The sequence below is a fragment of the Heptranchias perlo genome, chromosome 28 (genome assembly GCF_035084215.1).
Source record: "Heptranchias perlo isolate sHepPer1 chromosome 28, sHepPer1.hap1, whole genome shotgun sequence".
Taxonomy (NCBI): Eukaryota; Metazoa; Chordata; class Chondrichthyes; order Hexanchiformes; family Hexanchidae; genus Heptranchias; species Heptranchias perlo.
The window spans coordinates 22,918,911-22,938,346 of NC_090352.1; the positions used below are offsets into that span (position 1 = coordinate 22,918,911).

Here is a 19,436-nt window from a genome sequence, read left to right on the forward strand (position 1 = left end):
AACAATGGTTGTAAACCCCACCAGCCTCCCTGAAGCATGTGTTTCATGACCCGAGTTCTGCTCAGGTGCTCCAGTTGCAATATGGGGAGGTCCCAAAATTTAGATCATTTCTGATATCTTGATTAACCTTGTGCACAGTTTATGTGCAGACAGCGAGCATGCTTTGCGCTGGATGGACAAATTGGGGCACATCGGGCATGGAGTACGTCTGAGACCTACTCTGTGCTTGATAGAACTGGGAGCTGGCATTCAAAATGCATCAGCACAATGGGTGCCAGCCATTACCTCATACTGTTTTTATTTAGCAGTTTAAATGCCAAGTAGTAAATTTTCACCAAAAAAATACATCCATAATGGTTTCCCCATGACTCAGTTAGGTTAACTAGAGTGCAGCTGAGGCATACAAGTCAGGAAGATTTCAGATTTGGTCACTAGTCTCGGGTGAATCGCCTGCCTCTGGCTGGGCTGGTGGTAGTGATGTGACAATTGGCCTTAGCATCCCTGAGAGAGGGAGGGGAAAATCAGTCAGAGTTCCCACTCCCGATCGATATGCAATGACCCTGGTTATACAGGCATCGGGTGAGAACGGGATCCCGCTAGGCTGTGGTGCCCCTGATAATCAAATCACCTGACAACACACACTGTTAAGGGTTACAGGAATATGGTTGCTTTGGAGAGGATGTCCCTCACGAATAGAACTGTACCCCAGGCAGGAATCAGTGCCTTCAGGAGGGAGAAGGAGGGGAGAAATTAGTACTAAAAGAGGAAAACAAATATACTGCTGTTCAGTGTACTGAATACAAAAAAATCTGCAGGGAACTGAATCTGATAACTTAGGAGTGATGAAATCATGAGCAGGTCACATTAGTCCAGTACCTTTGTAAATTGTTTCCTGTATTTGTCCGATTAGATTGCAATATTCCATTTAGTTCACATCTGTCATTGTTTTGCAAGTTTTTTGCTGTAATTTAATAAGTTTTTAAAATTTCAGATGGACTTTGTTTCATGTCCTGTGATGTAAGACCAAGTGGACTAGGCACATGGAGTATGGATACATTGAATGCTTCAGTGGCAGGGTCTTGATTGTCCTGGTTCCAATTTGTGGAATGTTTACAGTATATGTTGGCCTTTGGTTCCTGTACAGTCTTATTCGTTTTACATTTGGAATGTTTGTAATATACTATCGAGGTGAAAATGCCATTTTGTATATTCTGTGTTTGTGAGGTAAAATTTGAGTTGAAATACTCTCTTTAAGCTTATTTTAAGCTCTGTTTTAACGGTACTGCCTCAGTTAGTACAGTAATTACATAATTCATTGGCTGTGGAACGCTTGGGACATTCTGAGGCGTAAAAGGCTTTGTATAAATGCCAGCTCTTTCTTTCTATAATGAATGCACATTTTGGCTACAAAGATAAATAGTGTGTACACAATACAGGTTACGTGTTCCACCTCTATTGAGTTTGTACTTAGTCAAAGTATCCCCAATAGCTCTATAGGAAATGCGTCACCCTGTGTAGTACTGAGCCACAAAGACGAAGACAAAGCGATCAGGATCTTTGGGGTTTGGATAGTGGGGGTCGGGGAGTGATCAGGATCTTTGGGGTTTGAATTGTGGGGGTCGGGGAGTGATCAGGATCTTTGGGGTTTGGATAGTGGGGGTCGGGGAGCGATCAGGATCTTTAGGGTTTGGATCGGGGGGTCGGGGAGCGATCAGGATCTTTAGGGTTTGGATCGGGGGGTCGGGGAGCGATTGGGATCTTTGGGGTTTGGATCGTGGGGGAGTCGGGGAGCGATCAGGATCGTTGGGGTTTGGATTGGGGGGGTCGGGGAGTGATCAGGATCTTTGGGGTTTGGATAGTGGGGGTCGGGGAGTGATCAGGATCTTTAGGGTTTAGATCGGGGGGGCTCGGGGAGTGATCAGGATTTTTGGGGTTTGGATTGTGGGGGTTTGGATCGGGGGTTCAGGGAGTGATCAGGATCTTTGAGGTTTGGATAGTGGGGGTTGAGGAGCGATCAGGATCTTTGGGGTTTGAATCGGGGGGGGGAGTCGGGGAGTGATCAGGATCGTTGGGGTTTGAATTGTGGGGGTCGGGGTGCGATCAGGATCTTTAGGGTTTGGATCGGGGGGTCGGGGAGTGATCGGGATCTTTGGGGTTTGGATCGCGGGGGTCAGGGTGCCATCGGGATCTTTGGGGTTTGGATTGTGGGGGTCAGGGAGCCATTGGGATCTTTGGGGTTTGGATCGTGGGGGTCGGGGAGCCATTGGGATCTTTGGGGTTTGGATCGGTGGGGGGACGGGGAACGATCTGGATCTTTAGGGTTTAGATCGGGGGGGTCAGGGATCGATCGGGATCTTTGGGGTTTGGATCGCGGGGGTCGGGGAGTGATCAGGATCGTTGGGGTTTGGATTGCGGGGGGTCGGGGAGTGATTGGGATCTTTGGGGTTTGGATCGGGCGGGTCGGGGAGCGATTGGGATCTTTGGGGTTTGGATCGGGCGGGTCGGGAGACATCGGGATCTTTGGGGTTTGGATAGTGGGGGTCGGGGAGTGATCAGGATCTTTGGGGTTTGGATAGTGGGGGTCGGGGAGCGATCAGGATCTTTGGGGTTTGGATAGTGGGGGTCGGGGAGCGATCAGGATCTTTGGGGTTTGGATAGTGGGGGTCGGGGAACGATTGGGATGTTTGGAGTTTGGATCGGGGGGTCGGGGAACGATTGGGATCTTTGGGGTTTGGATCGGGGGGTCGGGGTGCAATCGGGATCTTTGGGGTTTGGACGGTGGGGGGTCTGATTACGGGGGAGGGTTGGACATCGCTGGGGGGTGGTGGGGGGAAGTCGGACATCCCAGGGGTTAGGAGAGTCGAACATCGGGGGCGTGAGGGTCAGCTGATCGCAACGGGGTGGATTTGGATCAATGGCGATGGGTCGGACTGCGGGGTGTTTAAAAGGTAAGCTTGGTGGACTGAGGGGGAAGCACTTCTGCTCCTCCTGGCCCACAAGCAGTGCAATAAAGGCACTTACCACATGGATTTGGCTGTTCTCGCTTCCTTTGATCTGCCGGGATTCCCGAAGCCCGGGCATCTTGGCCTGCAGGTGTTAAAAATAAAACTTGAGTTAAAATGGAGGCACGCAGCCACCTTAAAATATTTTAGTGACCGCCCCGCCCCCTGAGAGCAGTTTGGTCATCCGCACCGTCCCCCCCCCCCCAGACCCGCCTCCGTTAAAACCCGGAAGTGGCCGGGTTAGGGGTCGGGTTTCCCGTTTTTTTCTTTTTAAACCCCCTCCCTCCCCCGCCTCCTCACTCACCTGCCCTGGGGGAGTTAGAATGACCCCTCCTATCCCCAGGGTGGAATATCTCAGGCGGTGCACCCACAATTGTCTGATATTTGTTGGCAGTGGGCGAGGTACTCAGAAAATGACCCCTATAACCTTTACAGGTATGGAGATCAACATGCCTGATTTATGGCACTCTTGATTTTCTGGTCATTAAAATGAATGACCAGGAAATCGGGAACTCCGCAAATCGTGTATATGATTTTCCCATCTCTTCGGCTTGCTGCTCATTGAACGAGGCTCCAGACTGAAAATCTCACCTCACAAAATTGATCCGCCTAAGCACAGAGTATCTAAGGTTGACTCAACAATGCAGCAGAACCAAATGCCGTCATTGGCTGGTATCTTATGCCATTCAGCACATTTGAACACACTGGCCTCGATTTTAAAAGTAAAAATCGGTGGGTTGGGGTTGAGGGAGCATTGAAAATTGCCACCATTTCAGACCCGCCCCCAACCCACCTCCAACACGCCCATTTCTGGTTTTCATGGGGGCGGACAGCCAACCCACTCCCAGGAGGTGGTTCGGGCCTTAAAACCTTTCAAGGAGTCTTCAGGTCTCCATTTTTCACTAATTCCTGATTTGAACCCTGGGGGGCCAGGATTCCCAGGCCTTCTGTTTTCCGCCTCGTGAAAGGAGGTGAGAAGGCCTAAGACTAACAGGTAAGTATCTAGAAAGGGACAGCTTGTGGGCCCAGAGGAGCAGGAGTGCTTCCCCAAGGCTCGACAAGCCTACCTGCGCCAACCCCCGCCGATCCCTGATCGCAGGCCCCCAACCCCGATCCTCCGACCCCGATCCTCCCCCTCAATGATCGCGGACCCCCGTGATGACCCCCGATCCCGCCCCCCCCATGACTGACCCCTGATCCCAACCGCCCCATGACTGACCCCTGATCCCAACCCCCATGACTTGCATCCCCGTGCCCACCTGTGCCCACCCATGCCCCCCTGTGACCCCCCCATCCATACAAGCAAAGACTTACCTGCAGACTTATCTGAAGACGTCCTCTCCCTGGCTGGTCTCCTGTCCGACCGAGACCAGCCAGTCAATCAGCCGGTCAGTTGGACGGGAAACCGACAAAAAAAAATAAAAGAGGTCCTTACGTCAAAATCGTAAGGACGTCCAGGAAACCCTTACTAATGGGTTTCCCGACCTCAGATTGACCTCCCTGCCCCCTTCCCGGCTCCGTTTTAAAATTGAGCCCACTGTCATTCTGTATTTTAAAATGACTAAAAATAACCAGAGAAAGTTCATGTTCGCTTTTATCTAGTTTGGATGCTTATTTAGCACAATTTGTTGAAACACTCTAGTGCCACAGTGATTCAGTAAGAAAATGGACCTCAAGCTAGAATGTATCAAATAGGACTTCATATTGTACTTGCAAAGCACTGATGAATCCACTGTGTCCTGAGGGACAAGTCATCCTGATACTGTCTGCCATTATGTTTGAAATAATAGCAGGAAGTCAACAATGTGATTGCTGCAAAGGTTGCTTGTGCTCAAGAAAGCTTCAGTTTTGAGCTAATGTGACACTTTGAAAAGTGTGAGATAATAATCACTGTCAGTAATGTTATCGTATGGATGTTTAATGTGCTCCTATCGAATGCCTCCCTATGCTATTCAAATGGAGGTGTTAACCTGTTGTTTTAAATGGGTTAGTGTATTCTCTGAAATAGTGACAATTGCAATTTGGAATGAGTTTGCTAAGCATTTGCACAATAGCCCTCATGCCCTGGGAGTAAAGTGTAATTCATTTTATGCCAATAAATTCTGCATAAATTTACATAGAATTACATAGCACAGAAATAGGCCATTTGGCTCAACTGGTCTATGCCAGTGTCTGTGCTCCACACGAGCCTCCTCCGACCCTTCTCCATCTAATCTTATCAGCATAACCTTCTATTCCTTTCTACCTCATGTACTTATCTAGGTTCCCCTTAAATGAATCTATGCTATTTGCCTCAACTACTCCTTCTTGTGGTAGCAAGTTCCACATTCTAAGCACTCTCTGGGTAAAGAAGTTTCTCCTGAATTCCTTATTCGATTTATTAGTTGCTATTTTATATTTATTACATTTGGCATGCAAGAGCATTCAAGCTTTGACTTAACACAAATCATATTATAATATATATAACGCAGCAAATTTCTTGGTAATCTAATGTAAAATGCAGTGTCATTATACATGTTATCGAATCACTGGCAGTATTATTTATAATTATAGCAGCAATGAGGGTGTACCTTTGTGATAATGTTAATCAACACTGTTGGGTCCATATATTCATCGTAATGCAAACAAAAAATAAAATTTCCTAGAATTACTCAAATAGTGACAGCAGAGGAAAACTTTTTGTTCAGAAAAGTGAACTTTGTTCCTTTAACTACCATTCGTTTGAACATTGAAAATCCCCTTCTTAATCTCTGGCTGCTTGACCTTCCCCAATGGCTGTGCAAGATCTGTGGAGGCTATTGATGGGAAACCAAATAGTTGGCCTGTATAGCTAAGCACCCATGGCTAAAAAAGATGGTTGGCTACGGAGGTAGCGCTTAATTTGTCCCTTCAGGACCAATGTCTCCAGAGGCACTGAGCAAAGCTACCTCTTCAGATGCTATTAAAGAAACTGGAAATTCAAAGTATGCGGTAACTGAAGTTGAACTTTCAAATCTGGAGAAGTAGTGCCACAGTAGATGTGGTCAACAGTAAACGCACCGATAGTGGCTACTGGTTGAGAAGAGTACACAAAAGCCTGGCACCCAGTCCTCTGTTTGCTCTGTCAGCCTGAATGGTGCATGTCACGTCTAAATTATTCATAGTGTCATAGTAGGTACAGCACGGGAGGAGGCCATTCGGTCTATCGTGCCTGTACCGTCTCTTTGAAAGAGCTATCCAATTAGTCCGTAGCCCTGTAAATTGTTTCCCTTCAAGTATTTATCCAATTCCTTTTTGAAAGTTACTATTGAATCTGTTTCCACCGCCCTTTCAGGCAGTACATTCCAGATCATTACGACTCGCTGCATGAAAAATTGAGAGGGAACGGAGAAGAGAAAAAAAAATGGAATATGACAGAAAATAAATTACTCAGATAGGCTGGATGCATATTGAATCGAATAACAAACTATGCATAATTCATATTAAGCCAAACTGCCTGCATTTTGTCCAGATTACCATCAAACCTTTTAAGAGTTTAAGGGAAAGTATTTGTTTGTACTCCAGCCAGTATTAACATTTCTCAACAATTAACTGTGTGCAGGATTAGATTTACCAATAACAAAAGAAAGAGAAAATCTTAAGGGAAGCATTCTTCCCAGTGTTCTCTTAATTCATTAGCAATTTCTTAGTGTAGTCATATTTTTAGGATACTAATGTGCGAACAGTGATGGGTTCGAATGGAAATTCTAGAAGGTTTGAGACGGCACTGTTCATCACTTCTGAAAAAAATTCTAATGTGCTACTGTTTTAAAGTCAAATGAGACAATGGGTTGACAAGAGTTCTTGAGTGTACTCAACAAAAAAGAGGGATTTCTCCAACAATGATATTCTATGGGTGATAATGATCATTCCATGGGCCAAGGAGAATTCAAATTAACTGCATTGGAAATCGATAACTTACTGCAGTTAATTGTGACTTAATGGTACAAAGCCAAGCAGCCTACTTTAGAACATATCAATAATTCAGTATTTGTTTACTCTTGTGAAAGAAAGTCATATTTGTTTCATTGCCCCACCCATCTCAACTCTCAATGAATTGATGGGCAAATGGTACACAGGGGTATATTTTCCTCTGTTACTTAATGTTAATGAAAATGTTGACTTTGAGTATAAACCTGCTTTATACACATAATGACTTTTTTGCTTGCATTTGCAGATCTCTTGCGATGTTATGGGTAGTCTGGAACACAGGTGTAACGTTTAACTGCTAAGATGGAGCTGTGTTTAACCAGTCCTGACCCTTTAAGGCCGTTGTTCAAACCCTTCCTGTATATGCATGCTAACTAGCCTTTAGTGGCATTAAGCCACACAACCCAGGAAGGTCAGGTTAATGATTGGAAAATCACAGTCTGGAGCTGTGCAATTTCTCGTCATAGTTCTGCATCGGGAGCACTGATTTAGAAAATCTCCCTTCAATTCGTAAGAGGAAAGTGATCTTATCGGGGAGAACTTCATGCTTGCTATTGCATTATTTTTTACCCACAGCTGACTTCATACAGAGCCATGCATCTCTCTTTCTGGAAAGTTCGAATGCACCCACATCTCCTAACACCCTACTGACACAATTGCAGCGAGGGACACGGAGAGGCAGTCAAACCAGCATTACCAGCGAGGCGTCAGGATCTTCAGAGAGTTTCTTTGCAGCCAACATCGCCAGCAGTAAGTAAACTATTAAAACTCTTCCACGTTTTCTTGGATATCTATTTACGTCATACCAAGAATCTATTTGGCTAACTGCCACTCTGCACGGTAAAACTACTGAGTGGTAATTATTGATTCAATATATAAATGAAAAGACTATTTTTCTTGTCACAAATGTTGATAGCCTCAGCTGTGATGAATACAGACGCTCAGTGATGTTCAACCTTGTTTCCTGAGATATGCCGGTGAGGCAAGGAGCCCAAAATTCAATCCTCTTTAAAAGCGAACTGCCTATGGAGGCGTGAGAGGTGCCGGCCGCTCACCCAGGATATTTAGATGAGGCCTAAGGCCCAATTTTGGGACGGTCGCAAGCCTCTGGGATCGGATACTCCAAATCTGGGCCCAAAAATTAGATATTAAACTGACAGTCCGGTCCGGTAGACATAAAAGATCCCATGCCACTATTTTAAGATTAAGAGAGTTCTCCCAGTGTCCTGGTCATCATTTATCCCTCAACTAACACCATCAAAACGGATTAACTGGTCATTTATCTCATTGCTGTTTGGGGGACCTTGCTGTGCACAAATTGGCTGCCATTTTCTTGCATAACAGTGACCACACTTCAAAAGTAATTAATTGGCTGTGAATTGATTTGAGACATCCTGAGGACATAAATTAAAGTTCTTTCTATTTCAACAAGAAGGCCTAGCCAGTTTGATTGTAAACTCTTTTTGATTTAACAAACCTGTTGTACCCAAACTTGTTAGCTGAGAACTAGCCTAGATTTATTTGCTTGGTCCTTGGGTAAGAGGGGATGCATGGACTTCTAACATGGTTGTAGGTTGTTAGCAAAATTCTGAAATGATTGTAGTATTCTATTTCTGGAACAATTTTATAGTCCCAGGAACATTCCCCACACTTACAGTATAATCACACTGCCACCATTGTAGCTGCTAAGTACTGTACAGCACACCAGTATGATGGGCTGCACTGATCTTCATGACTGTTCTCCTGGAATTCCATTAAGATCGGCAGATAATGGGAAAGATAAGATTGATTCCTACCAGCCTGTTCTTTACAGATGTTAAAAATAGCACTGGCACACAGTCAGAATGACAAGTAACAAAAGATGTAAATCATTCTGATTGTTCGGAATGTGGAGCAGTGTCTGTGCTCTGTGAAAGATAACAATCACACAGCCTGTCGTTGGAACATTAGTCTCCACTACAATTAATCAAAATACATAATGTGCAGCAATATTTAGGCCCAAAGAACTTCCATTATAATGTCTGGTTTGTCACCATGGACATGTATGGACACTGTAACAGGCATGTTGTTCTGTATTTGTCTTTACTTATTATTCTCAGATATTATGAGGCTGCAGGTGTGGATAATCCTGATATGCAGAGTGCGCATTAACGGGTGATTGGGGCAGGATATTTCATGCTTGTGGTGATGCAGAAGTAGGAAAGAGGAACACTATCAAAATTCTTGCTTCCTTTTTATATTGCACTTGTATATACAATTTTCTGTTTGCTGATGGCAATGTTGCTGTTTATTCCTTTTTAATGAACATTGTAATTAATGTTTTGTAGGTATGTGGCATGTAATTCAATTTCAACGGTCAGTAATGTGCTGTAATTGGACTCTTCACAGCATCTCTCCCTACAGCAGGCAATTTAATCTGTATTTCTTTAGTCTTCATATGGAGCCTTGGATCTAAATATTCATATTTGTTTCCTGACTCAATCATGAACAAATTGATATCTTGGGCTAAAATAGCCCTATAAATGTAATACTTTACAGGGAGTTTTCAAGATGGTGGTTAATCTTGTTTGAAGAAAGATTAATGTGTTAGACAATATTAATCATAAGATCACAAGGTAGATACAGATAAGAAAGGCCATTCGCCCCTTTTTACCTCATACACCCACAAAGACCCTACAGTCCCCCAATCATGACATCCAATTGTTTTTAAATGATCTCAGGGCTTTTGCCTCAGTCTTTATCCAGAAGTCCATTCCATACCTTGTTCACTATGTGTAAAACTTCCTGACAACAGTCCTAAATTTACCTTTTGTTAGTTTGTCCTCTTGACCTTGCTGAAATTACACATGTGGACATTGAGTGAGGATGGAATTGAGTTTAGCAGTGATTTTCCCACAGTCAAATAGCCTACCAACATTCACTGTTGGGCTCACAAGTGAATTATGGTCATTTGGGCAATATTTCAGGGAAATCCAGGGGACAATATCCGATCCTTATCGAGTTAGGGGATCTCAGCCAGGGCAATGATTGGGACACTTGGCTTCAGTACCCTTGGGTTAAGGAGGGAAACATTCTCCAGGGTCACTATTGCTATTCAGTGACCTCTGCTGAAATTACACATGTGCACATTGAGCGAGGATGGAGTTGGGTTCAGCAGTGATGCTCCTACAGTCGAATATAAAAGAAAAGAAAGAAAGAAGGACTTGCATTTATATAGTGCCTTTCACAACCTCAGGACATCCCAAAGCACTTTACAGCCAATTAAGTACTTTTGATGTGTAGTCACTGTTGTAATTTTGGACTAGCCGACCAACATGCACTGTTGGGGCTCAGGCATGAATAATGGTCATTTGGGCGAGATAGTGGAAGGCAAATGGTGAGATTGAAAGCCAACAGAGTAAATAGTTTCAGGACAGAAGGAGAGCAAATTGGAAAGAAAGAGTTGGTGGTAATTTTAGTCTAACCCGCCCGGTAGGAAACTGACAGGATCAGATTGGCCGCCTGGGTGGCTGATCCCATCCCGTCAGTTTCCTGCTGGTGAGTTAGGTTAAAATAACTCCTGGGTTTTTAAAAACTCCATCCACTGTTACCATTATAAAACAGAACTGATACTCGAGCGATTTTGAGGCTGTATTGTCATTTTGGAGCTTTAGGAAATGGTTATAAATGACTTAAACTGCAAACTTACAGTTTATTGCATTGTAATTACTCCCAGCTACTACTCCTCATAACCACATAATACTTTGGCTAAAATAAAACAAAGTCAGTCAAATTATTTTAAAAAATTTATAGAGCTGAAACGTCTCACTCTTTATGCTGTGATTGAATAACAATGGCAGTCTTTATCTGCACGGTTTGGCTGAACTGAAGACATATAGATTGACAGAGACAACCTTCAGCCTCATCCCTTTATCATCCACTCAGTCCCAGCTAGCAGGACAGTATATGGTACCATCAATTATTTAGTGTTCTTACATGCACCAACCATCTTGCAATTATTTTTAGCACAAATAAATTTGTTAACATCTGTTAGTACCGTGACCTCATTGGACATGATACATCTGTATATCATGTTTGTATAGCTTTGGGAGATTATAATATGATAATTTTTGGCACCAATTCAATCATTATGTGTGTACGCATACCTATTCTGAGCTCATTTTTGAAAAATTAATTTCCTTTTTACGGGAGTTTACTTATCAATCTCGGGTCAGTTTTAAAATCGTGTCCAGGATCAACCATTCTTTATGCTCAGATTTTAATCTGTGAGCTTTTTCTTCAATATACAACATTTTCCTAAAATGTCAGTACACTCCTCTACAACATTTACAAAAGTGTTATTACCAATGTGGTGAACTAGTCTGAGACTACCAACTAAAAGTACCCATATGAAGGCACTGAACCTTTTAGTTACCCCCTCTAACCTGCGTACAAATGCAGAATTCTGAAATAACACAAATTTTCTGAGAAGGAAGCCGAGATTCTCTGCTCCTGAATGCCCGTTTTACCAGTGAAAGTTGAACAATCAACAGTGGAAGTCAAGAGTTCCGTTCCATTGGAGTGCTGTTCATTTTATGTCATGATGGAGCTGGGGCCAGCAACATCGGAAGCATCACTTCAAAAAGATGGGAGCTTCATTTTAATATTAGCTTGGGGGGGCGTAGATGGACTGCACACCATATCCCAACATTCTGCCTTCAGATGTAAATCACACCCATGTGAAATGGGTGTCGAGGGTGTTGGGTTCAGGATAATCCATATCCTTCACACTTGTTACAAGCACATGGACCCAAGAGGTAGAGAGAGGTCTGATTAATAATCCTCATTGATAAACACACTAATAAAACCCATTACATGCAGCGTTAATAAGATCATTTATACTCACGGACAAAGAACTCATCGGGGATTCGCAAGCTGAGTCCTCTGACCGCTCCCAATAGCCCTATACAAGACTAGGTAGGGTTCCTAAACTGCACTGGTATGCTGTACCTTTATATGGTTAATTGTGTGAGGTAAGTATGTAAGCACTTTCCTACTACTTGCTGTTAGTGTGTAAGTACTCAGGGTTAATACATAAGTGATCAGTAATCCCTCTGTGGCCTCACCCCTCCCTATTTCTGTAACCTTCTCCAGCCCTACAACCTCCGAGATCTCTGCGCTCCTAGATTTCAATCGCTCCACCATTGGCGGCTGTACCTTCAGCTGCCTAGACCCTAAGCTCTGGAATTCCCTCCCTAAACCTCTCCGCCTCTCTACCTCTCTCCTCCTTTAAGACGCTCCTTAAAACCTACCTCTTTGACCAAGCTTTTGGTCACCTGTCCTAATATCTCTTTATGTGGCTCGGTGTCAAATTTTGTCTGATTACGCTCCTGTGGAGTGCCTTGGGAGGTTTTGCCACATTAAAGGTGCTATATAAATACAAGTTGTTTTTATAGTCATGTAGACCACTTCCCCCTCCCGTACATGCTCATTAGTATCACTATCATTTATTGTTCTCCGGACATTTCACACACATGAACAACTACAGATGTCTTTCAAAACCTTCACTTCCTTATCTTCTTTAGATATTTATTACAGAGAGACTTATTCTCCTTTCACACTCCCCTGCTGTTCCCCTGACCCTCTGGCACACATCCAGCAATTAACACTCCATTCTCACATCAGCCTACACTTCACTGCTGGGTTTTGCACCTTTGAGTGGCCGGAGCATGATTTAATCCAATTTAACCTTTACCGCCATTATAAAGTAACCATCTATCTAATGCTAGCTATTCTACCTTGCTTACTGACTCTTACAGAAGTTTGCTAGGCAAAGGTAAGTATATGGAAAGTCATGGAAAGTGCACAGTAATATTAAGGTAAATGTGCTTCAGCCAATCCTTAATGCTTCCTTCATTTTTTCCCTAGTTTATTTTCTGTACGTAATTAGATTCTCTTTGTGCCAATTGTAAAGCATGTTTTGCCCCCAGCACCAATGAGTTTACCAATGTCAATCCCCCTATCTGAGATGTTTGGTACAAGAGGAGGACCAACAAAGGGATGCCAGGCAGGTCAGGATGTACAAGTGGTGCTCTGTGCCCACTCGCCAGTGCCCACTCGCCTGCATCTGGTGACAAAGGTGCACTTACCTTGCTTTGGCAGATGATTACTGCACGCAGAGGCTCCTCTTCCCAGAGGAAATTAGGGCAGCAGACCTGATGGCATCACTACGATATGTGAATGGCTGACTTGCCATACTTTTGAGTAGTTCCTCAGAAGCACCCCAAACACAGTGGGGATAACCTGGGAGGGTGAGTTGCTTGCCCCTTATAGAACTCACCCAATTTTCATTCTATTGATTTCAATTGGTAGTTGGTTGAAAAATTTCGGAACAAAAATTTTTACATTTCTTTATCATAGTTTGTCCACCACAGATTTCTAACCAACATTATCAAATGATGCTGCATTACGGGAACAAGGTTGCCTATCTCCAATTCACTGTTGCTATAGTGCAGCCACATTTTGAGGTGATGCACATTAGCAGCTGATGATAGAATAGGACTATTGTACCTTTCATTCTATAAATGCAACAATTTTAAATTTGATCTCCATAGTTATGATGTATTGTTAGTTTAATCATGTTCATGTAAGAATAATCAAAAAGACTAATTGCTGTTATGATAGTATTGCGTTTAGAATGGAATAATATCATGTATGTTAAGCAAAAGAAAGAAAAATATTTGCTTGTATTCCACAGTTACTACAAAATGGTGGGGAACTAAAAGGATAGACTACGCACTGTACTGCCCTGATGCATTAACAGCTTTTCCAACTGTGGCACTACCACACCTGTTCCATGCCAGCTACTGGGAATCAACTGATGTGTTGGCATTTGTTTTACGGCAGGTAACTCTAACAGTATGTTTTTTTTAAATAATTAATTCTAGTGGAGTCACTTATAATATTATGGGGTAAAATTGGCAAGGCAAGGCTCCTGGCTGAATGGGCCCTAATATGTTAAATAGCCTATCTGCTATTCATACTCCTGGCCGTTGAGGCTCCCAGCCCTGTCTCACAAAATTTACCCTTGCATCTGTTTCAAGTACTAGCATGTACAGAATAATGGGTAGCTGTGGAGTCCAGTCATTCACGTTGACTTGGGACCAGTATGAGCATGAGAAGTCCAGTCACAAAATCACACACAAGTCCCAAACAATGACCCCATGGAGGCTTTTAATTCTTCTCCTCAGCAATCCATTAATTTGTACAAAATAAATAAGACACTTCTGCTATAAAAAATGGCTATCATACCTCAGGGCAAGATGACTAGAAATGTTAGATGGAGTCCACAGGCTATGAACAATAGTGGACATAAATCCATTGACTAAAATACGCACAGAGATAAAACATTGCAAGTGAGTCTGACTAGAGATGTCAGACTATCGGAGATGGACAATTGTAAGAAGTTAATCTACATGTTCAGACATAGAAACATAACTATTAACACCTGCACTGAGAAGTCCATCTAGAGGAGGAGCTCCAAGCTAGGACGTATAGCAGTTCCTCTCCGCCATCTCTAATCAGTGCCTATGCACAGCAATGTAAAGAGAGAGACAGAAATGTCTTCTGGCAACTGATATCCTCCTGACCAGTGTGACCTACACAGCATGGGCGAATTGATTGAAATCAGTGGAGAGTAAAATTGGGCGGGGTGTAAAACAGGCAGCCGACCCGAGCCAGTCAGCATCCCGCCCGGTGGGTTAGGTTAAAATTGCCCTCAATGTGTCTTAAAGCTGTTCCCTCAAGCAGCTGTATGCAAAAACATGAATGAAGCAGAAGTCAGTCAACACCTTCCTGCTGAAGTTCCACTTCACAAATGTAATTGTCCATGGAGTCCTGCACACAAACCCACCAAGCAGCTGCTAATGAGTCGGATATAATCATCTGGCAACAGGTCTGTAACCTGATGACAGATTTTAGATTAGGAGGTGCACTGCACCCTCACAATTACCTTTGAGTTAGCACCTTCTCCGCAGCTTTCTGTAAGTCAGGATTTATGGATGTAGCTCTGTCATTTCCGAGAGGCTTTTTACAATAGTACAGGAACATTATGAATGCCGTACTGGCAGAATACAACAAAGTACTTGAATTAGGACTTATGTTCTATCAGCTTATTATAAAAGTGTTAATCTTGTCATATTAAATGCTGACAACATGAATAGATGTTCCAGTAGTCTAATGACTAAGAATGATTTCCATAATCTAAGTTGATAAAGGGAGCCTTATTATAACAATAATTTGATTCATCAACCCCAGTACATTTTAAAATAAAGATGATGTTTTTGAATGAAAAATTAATGTGGTATAACATTTTCATTTCAAAAGCACTTCTTTGCATTTTTTTTTTGTTTCTATTTTTGCTTCCTGTTGTAGCTAATGTTGTTGTTTATTCTATTGGTTTATCTGGTCAACTTGGAGTTGCCTGCAAAGGAAAATTAATGGCTGTTCATCCATTTCATGCAATCTGATTAATCTGCAGCGATTGTTTGATTGCCAAATCTCTCCAGTCATTTGTCTTGGTAATCTCTTTTCATTGGTCGATGCCATCATCTTCTCATCATTTGCTGCTAGCAGTGTTCCTGTCATGCAGCAGCTACATTTGATCCCACATTTAGCAGCGATCACTCCTGAATCAACTCCAGGCCCAGGTCTCCCCAATCCCAGTCTGACCAATGCTGCGTAGCCATAGCTGCCATTCCTTGACTCTGGGCCCACCCTCAGCCCAGCCTGGCTCTTTCCCTGGATCCAATTCAGGGGGCTGGCCTTAGTCTGAATCTCAGCCCAAGACTGCACCAACCATGTCCAACTCAACCCTGTGCTACTGCCGATCTTCAGTCTTAGCCTAGGTCTGTGCCTTATCTGCAGCTACCTCATCTACAGTGCCCTTATGATTAAGGAGGGGAAAATCGAGCAATGTTCCTGTTCCTGCTTACTATCCAGTTGCCCTGCTGAAAGACATTGGGTGAGAACCAGGTCAGGCCCAGTGTCGATGCTGACCCCCCACAGTAAATAACCCACCAGTACTTACCAGACCTATACATGAATAATGACCACTTGGGGAAAGTACCGTAAGGTGACCAGAACCAGAGGAACCACAGATTAGGAAAGAATCAACATCTTTGGTGAGGGGTTAAAGGTAAAACAATGAATTGGTCAAGACTAAAGTCATAACGCCATCTCGAGCAGTAGGTTTACAAAGCTGATTGGTTGGATGTAAAACTGGCCCATTGAACTGGCCTCATGGGGGAATCTAAAACTCAGGGGCATAGTCTTAGAATAAGGGGTCGCCCGTTTAAGACAGAAATTAGGAGGAATTGCTTCTCCCAGAGGGCCGTGAATCTTTGGAATTCTTTACCCCAAAAAGCTGTGGAGGCTGAGTCGTTGAATACATTCAAGGCTGAGTTAGACAAATTTTTGATCAGCAAGGGAGTCAAAGTATATGGGGAAAGGGTTGAAAGTGGAGTTGAGGTAAAAATCAGATCAGCCATGATCTCATTAAATGGCGGAGCAGGCTTGAGGGGCTGAATGGCCAACTCCTGCTCCTATCTCTTATGGTCTTATGGTCTTATCTCCATAGGGCAGGCTTTGTTACACAGCAATGGTAGGAAATGATGCAACATCTACTGAAACAATGGCCCCAGTATTTACGGGGAGCGGGGAGGGAACGGGGTGACTTTTAGCGGCCGGGAAACCTGGAAATTCAGGGAATGCGGCGGTCCTGACGAATTTAATGGCAGGACCTCATTTGAAGTTTTCTTCTCTGTTTCCTGGCCTGCAGCCAGCCAGATTAAGAGGCTGGCTGGCTGTTGGGTGGGAAGGCCTGTGGTAGAAGGCTGCAGCTGGGGACCGGAGAGGATGGAGGGCGAGATCTAGTTGGGGGGTTGGGGGGGGCGGGGGGAGGAAGGGTCAGATTGCGGGGGGCTCGGCCTGGAGATCAGTGGGGGTGATTATATTTTGGGGGGGTCAGCCTGGTGATCACGGAGGGGGCGGTATTGTATCGTGGAGGGTGGGTCTGGAGATCGCATCGGTGGGGGAGTCGCCGGATTGTGGGGAAGGAGGCCGATCGCAGCAGGTTTGCTTGAGGGGCCATGGGGAAGCACTCCTGCTCCTCCTGGCCTACAAGCAGTGCTGGCAAAGCAATGATCTGCTGCATCTGGCAGTTCTCGCCTCCCTTTAGTTGCCTGGTTTCCCGTTAAATCCGAATGGCTGCTAAAATCGGAGGCACGCAGCCTCATTAGCATATTTAAATCACTGACCCACTTCTCGAGAGCAGGGGGTTTCTCGCCTGAGCCTCAACTCGCTCCGGTCAAATGGAAGTGAGTGCGTTCGAGGCGGGTTGGGGTCGGGTTTTACATTTTTAAGAATTTAAGATTTCTTTTGGTCTGGGAAGGATGGGGATACATGTGATATTGGGCTAGGAATGATTGGGCGGTAGAGATCATATGATACTTGATGGGAAGAGTAGAGGGAAATTTTACTTTGCATCCAGCAAAAGATCCGTACCGGTTTACCGCACAGAAGGAGGCCATTCATCCCATCATGTCTGTGTCAGCTCTTTGCCAGAATAATCCAAAACTAATCCCACTGCTGCACACTCTCAGCATAGCCCTGCATCTTCCTCTGCTTCAAATATTTATCCACCCTTAAAAGACGCAATGGTCTCTGCCTCAACTCCATCGACAGCACTGAGACACATCCCCGTACTACACCTGACCAGGGAGTATTTAATGCTGACACTGGGTGCCTGAGATCAGATAGGTTTCAACCCCAGCACCAAGATGAGCACCAAAAAATTTAATTTGATTCCCCATACTGATTTTGTTTTAAAAGGGAAATGAATTGTTCTGTGGCCCTAACTGTTAAAAATCTGCACATATATCACCGTTCTCAGTTGCTGCCTGTTTAAGTGTTTGTTTTAAAATTGCTGTTTAGAGGCAACTAGGGAGCAGCCAAACTGATATAGGACACCTCTTTGTGTAAATTCATGAAGGTTTGCTGCAATTGCATTATGATCAGGGAGCTTTGTGCCCAGTGGATAAGTACCATTCACAATGTCACTGGAATAGAGTATTAAACAGGAATCGATTATTGAGTTGCAAAAGATAGACATTCCATAATACACTTTGAAAGTATTCATAATTTATTTTGTGATATGAACAATATATGATTTATATGTTTATGAATAAAATCTGCATTAAATGGCTCATGCTTTCAGTCTATGACATGCTCATCCTCAGTTGCACATTTTATTATAGTGTAATAAATTTGACTTGGAAAACTGGAATTGAATTAATCTGAACAGTTTAAGGCCTTCTGTTGCAAGAAGGTACATTGTCCACTCCATCTCTATCAGGCTGTCTTTTGTACCCATAGATAAAGCATATTGTAGTAGCTGTCAATATTGTTTCTCTGTTAGGTTTATGCAATGTGTCCTATATTAGAGATTGTGCTGTATCAGAGTGCGTTATAGTGAGGCTGGTGTTTTTTTTATTCGTTCATGGGATGTGGGCGTCGCTGGCGAGGCCGGCATTTATTGCCCATCCCTAATTGCCCTGGTGTATTTATAGCTTAAACTTTTCCAATTACAGGTGATGAGGTATGAAAGTGTGAATATAAAGGAAAATGACAGCAAGGATCCATCCACAAGCAAAGAATCAAACCCGCGGGAGAAATGGCTTCGTAGACGAACACACGTGAAACTTAGGGTTTGTGTCTCTTGTGTTTGGATGTATAAAGAAGTGGATGAGAAAATGACAGCCTTTTAGTAGGAATGGCATTTGGGACTTGCCTGTTTTAGAAAATGTAGGTTTTTGTATGGTTATCACAGCTTCTCTTTAAATGAACTGCAATGCTGCCACTTTATGGCCAAAAGCAGAATTGAAGAGATTGCTTCAATTTATTTTAGAATAAGGTTCTCGCCGTGCACATTATCAAAAGCAATCTTTGCGCAATAACATCTAGCTGGGAATGAACGCAAAAGCCTAGATAGAACACTTTTATTCACCATCTCCCGAAGTACAAGCAGAAGTAAACCCACAAATGGGCTTGGAGGAGACTGTTTGCAACTCAAGACCGGGCGATGTCTTTGCTACTTGTGACCCCGGCCTCATTGTTACTTATTCCAAGCTAGGGTGGCTGCAAAATCTATGTTCTGTACCTGGGTAAGACCCATTTATAAGACGTGTTATCTCTGCACTTTTGTGAATTTATTTTTAAAGAATAAATGAAATTTATTAGTTTTTGCAAAGATAGCGGTCAAACTTAAAAAAATTGGAATGAGCAGTTCTTTCCAACATCAATGACTGGGTGTGTCAACCAATTTAAAAATATGGGGGCAGAAATCGCTCCTGAAATAACGGTGAGTTCAAAAGCGCTCTCCATTGTTAGGGGCGAAATGGAGGAGCAAGTTCCGGTGTTCGCACATGTGCAGTGAAAGGCGGAAATCCG

General features: G+C 43.6%; 1 protein-coding gene across 1 annotated transcript in view; it reads left to right on the forward strand.

The window, feature by feature from the left end:
* The window catches only part of pitpnm3 (PITPNM family member 3), a 323,972-nt gene that overhangs the window by 273,266 nt on the left and 31,270 nt on the right, over nucleotides 1–19,436 (forward strand). The window contains exons 15-17 of the mRNA XM_068007892.1: nucleotides 7,527–7,700; nucleotides 13,687–13,835; nucleotides 18,578–18,694. Of these exons, the coding sequence (XP_067863993.1) occupies nucleotides 7,527–7,700; nucleotides 13,687–13,835; nucleotides 18,578–18,694 (440 nt within the window). The remainder of the gene's footprint in view (nucleotides 1–7,526; nucleotides 7,701–13,686; nucleotides 13,836–18,577; nucleotides 18,695–19,436) is intronic.